The sequence below is a fragment of the Apium graveolens genome, chromosome 3, assembly GCF_009905375.1.
Source record: "Apium graveolens cultivar Ventura chromosome 3, ASM990537v1, whole genome shotgun sequence".
NCBI lineage: Eukaryota > Viridiplantae > Streptophyta > Magnoliopsida > Apiales > Apiaceae > Apium > Apium graveolens.
Window position 1 is genome coordinate 294,934,390 of NC_133649.1, and position 9,191 is coordinate 294,943,580.

The following is a 9,191-nucleotide window of genomic DNA, read 5'->3' on the forward strand; positions in this document are numbered from 1 at the left end:
CATTATATTTTTTATTCAGATTTAAAGTACTACATTTTATAATGTTAAATACTACACTCTATTTATAAAATTTTGCACTATGTTCTTTCTTTCATTTTTTTAATATATTTTTTTCACATATTTCACATATGATTTTAATAATATTACAATTTAAACTACTTCAATATATTTACAAAGTTCAGCACTCTATTTTTTTAATATATTTTTAACATAATATTTATATACATGTTAAATGTATCTGTCTCACTCATCTGTACAATCTGACAAAAATGTAACTGTAGTTATATAAGCATACATCAAGAATTGACTCTTAACCTCCAGCAATAGGACAAGAGTTCAAACACTGCAACTATCATTTGTTGGCAATACCTTCCTAGCCTTAGATTAAAAAAATATAATTACAGTAAAGATATATGCCTAGTAATTGTCAATTAAAATTCAATTAGAGTATACTGAAATATTAGGTTTTCCCCAGTCATGGACTGTTTGCTGGAAAAAGCAGCCAGAGCCCTCGAAGATTTGTGGTTGTACAATTTACAAGATTCCAAGTATCAATAAAAACAATCTACTTAATTCAAAATAAAACCATCTACTTGTGTTTAAATTGCATGATTAAAGGAAGAGAAGGATTTATCCATGTTTGATAGCAATGAATGATATTTGGTACTGCCTCCCCCAGTATTTGCTCAACGCCAGGATAAATGAGATGCAATCTAATTGCGTCTTCGACCTGACTTTGCTCGTCTCTTAGGGTTGTTTCCAGTTGATTGGTTGGATTGAACCGGAAGAAGGGTTGCACCCCTGATGCCATCCGAGTCTCCCATGCTAGCAAGTGTTCTTTGAGCTTCGATGTAAATTTTCAGGTCTCTTATCTGGATCCATTGTTAAAAGTTCTTGTGTGTATCATGTAACTACAAATAGATTATTTGTAAAGATAAGCCTGGAGTCGGAATCGTACCTGTTCTTCGATATCAAGAATCTTCTCATCCTTCATTTTTTGTATTAATATTTCACTGTAAAACAAAAAGTATAGAAAAAGGTAAAGCAGGAGGCAACCAAGACCCGACACAGACATTGTTCTACAAAGATTTAATACGCCATTCTTGAAAGAAGATTGACATCCATTTAACCATGAGATAATTACATAGAAAAATTGATACCCATGCAAAGAAAAACTTCTACCTCTCTTCGATATCCATCAATTTTTTCCTCAGATTATCTTGCTCTTTCAAAAGTTCTTCATTAATCTAACACCACAAAAACTCATATTAAAACGAAAGCTATTAAAATCAAAGAACTTACAAATATTCAATTTCCGGCGCCTAAAATCTCAGAGAAACTTACACTAGCAACAACTTTGGTTTCTTTGACTGTCTGCTCTATTTCTTGTTGTTGTTCCCGTATCTTAGAATCAGCTTCTTCTTTTCTTTTCGATATAGAAGTCTCTCTTCTGACTTTTGCTTCATTAAGTAGAGATTCATAGTGCTGATAAAAATTTACAAGGTTGCAGAAATATTAACATAAAGAAGGTTCAAAAAACTTCGTCCAGATTGTGCATTACCTAGGGCAGGAAGAACTTACTTGTCTTTGGGTCTCCATTTGAGTTGCAAGAAGATGATTATACTCATCAACTATCTATTAAGTACAAGAACCAATTAGTCAAATAGTGTAAGACAAGCAATACTATATCTACTGATTGGATTGTGTAGGCAATCACGTGATCATAATATATTTGTCTAATGACTCCCAAATCGCCAGCTGCTATTTCGAATAGAGTAATTTGCAGTTTGCATCCCCTAGGAATATGCAATCTTGGCATTGGTATTTGTACTTTCAAAGCATGCAGTTTAGTTTAAAAAAATTTAAAAACATCATAGTTCGCAGTTTTGCATCCGCTGTCAGGATTTTTTCCTATTTTTCAGATAATGGTCTTAAACATCAGGGGTATCTATGTAATTTCAGAAAAATATTATAGAAAGAGATGTAGTAAACAAATAAACTGTCTATATAATTTCGTTTAATATTTTTTATTTTTTATGCATTGTTAAATTTTCTTAACATGATTATTTTTAACCTTTCAATAGCTTTAACCTTTCAATAGCTGCTCTCATTTCCTTTAATATATAAAAATATTATTAAATCATAAACCGAACTAATTATTAGTTTATAATAATTAAATTGGTTTAGATAATTTATATTAGTTACAAATGTATATTTTTAGGAATGTTATGTTATAATTCTTACACCTCCCTCCCTCCCTCTAATTTTTCTGAAATTATACAAGCATTGAAATTACACATACCATTGTCAATATTGCATATTCCTAGAGGATACAAGCTGCAAATTACTCTTTTGAATATGATTTTCTTGGTTATACATATCTCATTGGCAGCTCCAAAATGCCTATCTTTAGTGCAATTAGTTTTATTAAACAGAACAGCTCAATATTTATACACATATGAATAGATGAGAAGTTTAGTAACCAGTCCAAAATGACTGTTGGTAGACACCGTTTTGTAATGGACTAGATGCTGCAAAATCTCTCAGCAATCTGTGAGTGACTTTCTGCATCATACATACGCACCTATGTTCAATTAAATTTCATGTTTGTGAACTTTTAATATAAGCATATTAGAAGTTAAGATATACCACGTCAACTTTGCTGCTAAAAAGTGCACCACCAATTTCTGAATATTCCTCCTCATTTGAACCACAAGTAGCACATCCTCCATCTTCTGATGTATTGTTATAACTTCTCATGACCGGCTTGCTACCAATTTTTGACTGATTCAACCGGTGAACATATTTGTCACCAACATAATCCCATATCTGCTGCTTCTCTAGTTCAAGTGAATATCCATGTTGGGTGTCATTCCAATGCATAATAGCATGTCCTTTCTCATACCTATACACAGCAAATATAAGTCACTTCGTCACCCAATATTCTGATAAAATTTATCAAAAATATTCAGGTGTTCATTTTCTTACTACACTGAGAATAACTGGATAACATACTGATTTACCTTCCACATCCAACAAAACCACAAATGAGACAGACACAGGGGATTTCTAGTGTTCCACACACTGCACATGTTGGTTTCTCTTCCTCCTGCTGACAAAGGCGGCAAACCTAATACATATGGGCAGTATAGTCAACATTCATAACTCTATTTGGATTTTGCAAGGCACCACATAACAAAAGTAACAAGTTCACAAAATCAACCGAGCGGGAATAAAGTTATATATACTGACAAGTTTTTTTATTTAAAAAAACACAAATTGATTTTTTTCCCGACTTTTCAGCATTCACTCTAATTTAACATAATAACACCCTACATACAATCATATAGAGATGTTCAAAAAATCCGAAGCCCGAAATCCGATCCGATCCGGAAAAAAGCCCGAAAAGCCCGATCCGGAAAAAAGCCCGGCCCGGTTCGGCCCGACCCGCGGGCCTTAAATGGGCCTCCTTTTTTCTCGAAAAACCGGTCCGGCCCGAAGCCCGAAAAGCCCGGATTGATAAAAGCCCAGATCGAAAAAAGCCCGGATAAAAGCCCGGGCTTTTTGAAAAGCCCGATTAAAAAACCGATTTTTTTACATAAATTTGAAAATATACAATACTTTTTATGATTTTTAAAATAATATATCATAATATTATAAACAATTAAAGTATATATGATTATTTATATATTATATTAAAAAATATTATTTATTTCGGTGTCTAAACTACTCTATCTGATATATGAAGATATTATTTTCTCCGGTATTTAACTACTCATAATTCGAGTTATAAAATATTAAAATATTTTTTAATATATAAATAAAAAGCCCGGATAAAGCCCGGTCCGGCCCGGCCCGCGGGCCTAAAACGGGTCTTATATTTCTTAGGAAGCCCGACCCGGACCGACCCGATTTTTAAAAAAGCCCGGCCCGATCCGTTTTAAAAAAATCGGGTTTTTTAAAGCCCGGATAAAGCCCGGCCCGATGGGCTTTTTGTGGATCTCTACTATCATAGCAGAGCCCCATAAAGTAGCAAGGAAATATCACAACTCTAAACATTAAAAAGACAAACAGTTTTTTTTAAATCTAACAAGACAACCAGGTTGGTAAAGGAAAAACATTAAGGAACTCCTGCATGAGATTCATTACTGAAAGCCATTTTTACCCTTCCAAGTAATTGGACCGATATGTGCTCAAAACCTTTAGAGTGTTGAATACAGTAAAAAAATTGTTGAAACTTGCAAAGCACATATCTCTTACTAACAAAGGGCCTCCGTGCTATTTCAAAAATTATACTGATTAGAACAGGACAGTTTTACTAGGCTTGTAATATAGCTTCTGATTTATTTGGTTTTATTTTGGGACTTTTGGCATCGCCTTAATCTGTCGAGCCATTTTGTGTGGGTCTAATAAATGGTTAAAATATGTATCATTAAGTTATACACAAGACATTTTGACATAAAATTTAAAATTTTGGTTAATTAGACAGAGCTTCCACTCAAATGAAACACTACTCTCAATAGCAGAGGCCCATATAGTAGCATGAAAAAATCACAACTCTAAACATGCAAAAGACAATTTTTTTTTTTTAAACTGGTCATTTGCACCCAATATTCAGTTTTTTTTTAAAAATATTTGGTCATTTGCGCTTCTGCAGAAATTTGAGATTTGACACACTCATGCCTCTCCATGTGGGCAAAAATGAAGCTTCCCGAACATTTTGGACAATTGTTTCCTTTCCAAAAGCTTTAATATTGGAGCACAATTCTGAATCTATATGAAATGTGGAGTCTAAAACTCAAGAAATCTAACCAAGAAATCAGGTTGTTACAGAAAAAACACTTTTGAGAAACTTCTGGATGATAGTCAAAAAGTTGGAAAAGAAATAATTGGATACAAGAAAAGCGTGCTGCTAAGGGACCAATTATATTCTGCACATCAAAGCTAAGGTCAACTGCAAAAACTAATTCACACACCCTCAAATGATACTTGAACCTAGAGCTAGCAATTTGGTATACGACACGTCAAACGACACGAGAACGACACGATATAAATGGATATGTGTTCAGCCTTTCGATATACGAACATGAAAGTATAGGACACGATGGAACACGGAATTAAATGGTTACGGATATGTGTTCACCCTAGGATACACGACACAACACAAAAGTACACGAAATAAATAAATTTATTAATAAATATTTAAATATATATATATAAGATATTTATATATTCATTTATATAGATTCACATTTTTGTAATATTATATGTATATATACATATAATTCACATATATTTATAAAAATATATCCAAAATATACCATTATATGTAGATATATAAATATATATACATATTTAATATATATAAATTATATCCAAAAATATAATATTTTTATATATTTATTCATTTACTTATTTTTATACACGAAATGCACATGAAACGATGCGTTACGGGTATGTGTTTACCCTTCAATACACGAATGCCAAACGTGTCGGATATATGTTTGTCCTTCAGTACACGAAACGCAAAAGTACACGACACGATACGAATTTCCAGCTCTACTTGAACCCTCAACCTCTAAAGAGAAGAAGGGTATCAAGTATCAACTAGGCTACAATGCTAGAAATTGAAAAAGGAATCCCACTAACTATTCCATAATAAATAATAGAGAAAAAAGATGGCACCAGTGAGGATGGCGGAGACAGTAGGTTCGTCGGGGGGGGGGGGGGATGGAAGAGCAGCTGCTGCTGGACAGGGTGATCTTAGACCTCTCCAACAACATGAACTCTATAAGGAATTATCTGGGGCACAAGACTAGAGTAAGCTACTATATCTCGGGATGGACAGTCATGTCGGATGGGGGGATATGGGGAGGTAAGGAGCCTCAAATCAGATAGCAGTGTTTTTCGCATTAAGTGTAGATGTGTAGTTAGGATTAACAGAAGGGGTAGACACATTGCATGCCTACGTAGTTGGGAGTTTGTGGCTGATAGACAGTCCCTGGCAAACTTCTTTATACTGTCTTTTAATGTCTTTTTACCCTATGTTAGCTTCAGCATCCAAAGAGACAACTATCCTACTACACACACTGTCTTTCTTCTTTTTAGTAACTACTTCCAAATCATTTTTAAGACAACATATATAATATAATCAGGAATATTTATAATCCTCAATATATATCAGGAAAAATTCTTAAAAGTTGAGATCACCAAAACACTGACTAGAGGTTGAGTCCTTGTTCATCTCTTTATCTCCAAAGCAGGATCCATTATGCACTGATAGATTTGGTTTGGTAAGAAGCAAAACAGCGTTACGAATTCTATTTGTGCATCTTTTATTGAAAGATGCACTAAGTAATTACTTTTTAGTTTGCACTACCATTAGCCATTAGGATATATTTTTAGGAAGAAAGTGTGAAATGTAAACAAGAAGATAAAATGAACTGAAGTAACCTGGCAGGACAAGTAGGTCCATTTAGAGACACAAGAGCAGCGAAACGAGTGATCACAAAGAGTGGTCTGGATTGCACTTGTGTCTTGATCCAATCTCTCTATAAACACGAAAACAATAATCACACAAAACCATCAATACTTGCAACATGAAAATCGTCCATGTTAGATTTTATTTTTACATTTTTTTTAAAAAAGAGGCATCATGTGAGCATAAAAATCAAGGTGCAGTAGAGGAAAAACAAATACCTAGACAAATAGGACAAGTGGGCAATTCAGCATAACCCGGAGGAGGTGTACTCGCAATCTCAGCAAACTCGGTGTACTCAACTGATTGCATAAAGTATATGTGACAAATTTCCCCCTAAAAATTAAATTAGAACTAAATGATCAAAATCAAATAACAAAAAACTGCAAAACATGACTACAAGAACAGTACTATTAACCAGTACCTGTGATTGTTGAAATCGCTTGCCATTATAAAAACAATAAAAGCCATCAGAACTCACTTGATCAATAAGCCTAATTACCACACTATAACGATCTTCCATCCCATCATTCCTACACATACAAATGCACACTTATACATTAACACATTCATATAAGAAATGAGAGAGGGAGAGGGAGAGAGAGAGAGAGAGAGAGAAATGAGAGAGAGGGAGAGATTGGGAGAGGGAGAGAGATTGGGGGAGAGAGGGAGAGAGAGAGAGATTGGGAGAGAGGGAGGGAGGGAGAGAGAGAGAGAGAGAGAGAGAGAGAGAGAGATGAGGGGTACCTGAGAAAGATGAGTTGAGAGAAGTAATTAACATGATGATCACAAAAAACCAAGAAATCATCAGGAGAAACATAAGTAGGAACAGCAACAACAAAAACAAGAGTGCTACGAACAGAGGGGTTAGAGAGAGAGTAAGTGGGGCCTACAGAAGAAGATGAAGAAGACAAAGATTGAAGATTACGAAAGAGATGGGCCACCCCTTTAAGTTCATTGATGGGATTATGTTGGGAAGATGAGTTTGGAGTTGTGTACAAAGGTTGAGGATTGTCTACTGTGTGTATCTTCAAACTGAACATCCTGGGGATTGTTTGTATGTATAGTACAGAGTAGTTGTATGTATATATCGGGGTGGTGGTGGTGGTAAACGGACTCTTCTTCTCCTTGGATTGTCTGACCTCGAGGTTCAGGACTCTCTTTTGTTTTTCTATTTTAAATTTAATTTTTAAAGTTTTAATAAAAAAAATAAAAATAAATTAAAGAAATATAAAATCAAAGAAATGGCTGAGAAAGTAAGGTGGATACTAATAAGGGCATCTTATAAAATCTCTGCTCGCTAGTAAACACCAAGCAAAACACAGTGCAAACAGTTCATTCTCCGGTTATCCACAAAAAAATAAAATTAAATGTATAAAACATTTCCCAAACAAACAAAATGATCATGATCTTAATCATGCCCGATATCCCATAGACATGCTCGTATACTCACAATAGTGATATGAGTTAGTGCCGAGAGCACTAAAGACTGGAAAAACTTCATGTGTCTCGTCTGTAATTTACCCACACAGATAAGTTTAAGAGCCCATAACAAATGATTACAAAGTGTTGCCAATGGTATTGAAAATAAAAGCTGCATGTGACAAATCAAATAAAATGGTAGGCAACATGGATCAAAAGTAGTTAAACACCAAGAGGAATCAAAGATGGCTAAACAAAAATTAACAAGTGTACATATACAAGATGTACAACTTAACAAAATAAAAATATGATAGGATAATAAGTAGAGAGAAAGAAAATATATTTTAAATGAAGAGAGAATGGAGGATACTCGTACCTGAAATGAGTCTAAAATATTAACTCACTACATAACTCCAAATCAACCTCCAAGCCGATCTGTAATATCAACACAAATATAACTTATAAACGCCAAACTCTAAAACCCAAAAAGTAAGCTAACAAAATTATAATATTTTATACAGTAACCACAACTAATACAAATGATAACTAACAAATAATCTGAATAATATACAAGCGGGTTCATAAAATATAAAAGATATTTTATTAATTTATAAAAGTAATGTAGAAATTTTTAAGTATATAACTTTATAAAAGTAGACAAACTTAAATTATACATTCATTTAACATATTAAATTATAACAAAAATTTAAGAAAATGATAAAAATAAATATAGCATACCCTCTGTTTATTATACTATACTGACAAGATTTATCAAATTCACTTCTGCACATTAATACTACAACATTACTTACAAATTTTAAATTGTTACGCCCAAGTATTGGGACTATAATTAATAACATACTAGCATAATAACTCGTGCGAGGCACGGGTTATTTTCTAGAGTTTTTTATGCATGCAATTATAATATTTTTAGTTATATTCTTATTTATAAATTTTGTATAATGTCTAACGTATTTATCTGTGTATCATTTTCATACAAAACATTACTAAAGTACATAACGTTTCCAATATAGCTTATTAAGAAAAATATATGTATTTTTGTTTGTGTTGTATAATTGTATTTAGGCCTGGTTTGTTCGTTTGTTTCACAGGTTTTATACTTACGCGGTAACTTGAAATTTCATGTAATCTAGTTACAGTGTATTAGTTACTATGAAAAGTAGAAACCCGTGTTTGGTTGTAAATACGTGATTCATGGTTACTTTATTTTTTTAATGTGACTTAGTGTCTAAAACTATATTATTGATTATTATTCATTTAAAATAATAAA

The 9,191-nt window shown here is 33.2% G+C and overlaps 1 protein-coding gene across 2 annotated transcripts; it reads right to left on the reverse strand.

Annotated features, from left to right (window-relative positions):
* Positions 1 to 331: 331 nt before the first annotated feature.
* LOC141713645 (BRAP2 RING ZnF UBP domain-containing protein 1) lies at positions 332 to 7,637 on the reverse strand. 2 transcript variants are annotated; one of them, XM_074517149.1, is made up of 11 exons: positions 7,226 to 7,635; positions 6,903 to 7,011; positions 6,700 to 6,814; positions 6,454 to 6,551; positions 3,024 to 3,130; positions 2,650 to 2,905; positions 1,582 to 1,635; positions 1,345 to 1,485; positions 1,183 to 1,247; positions 959 to 1,013; positions 332 to 872 (listed from the first exon to the last, which is right to left on the reverse strand). In XM_074517149.1, exons 1-11 carry the CDS (start codon positions 7,519 to 7,521, stop codon positions 714 to 716), a joined length of 1,455 nt encoding a protein of 484 aa, XP_074373250.1. In that variant the 5' UTR covers positions 7,522 to 7,635; the 3' UTR covers positions 332 to 713. The 2 variants fall into 2 exon arrangements, 1 of the variants encoding a protein (XP_074373250.1); XR_012572004.1 differs by having other exon boundaries at positions 810 to 872; positions 1,161 to 1,247; positions 7,226 to 7,637.
* Between the last annotated feature and the right edge of the window lie 1,554 nt (positions 7,638 to 9,191).

Bases quoted from the DNA above. Each gene is read 5' to 3' on its own strand.
- LOC141713645 (XM_074517149.1), bottom strand. From the start codon at position 7,521: ATGTTCAGTTTGAAGATACACACAGTAGACAATCCTCAACCTTTGTAC. The intron at 6,815-6,902 runs GTACTGGTTAAT...TTTAATTTTTAG, and splicing joins AGCGATTTCAACAATCACAG to GGGGAAATTTGTCACATATA. The intron at 1,248-1,344 runs GTAAGTTTCTCT...TTGTGGTGTTAG, and splicing joins AAACCAAAGTTGTTGCTAGT to ATTAATGAAGAACTTTTGAA.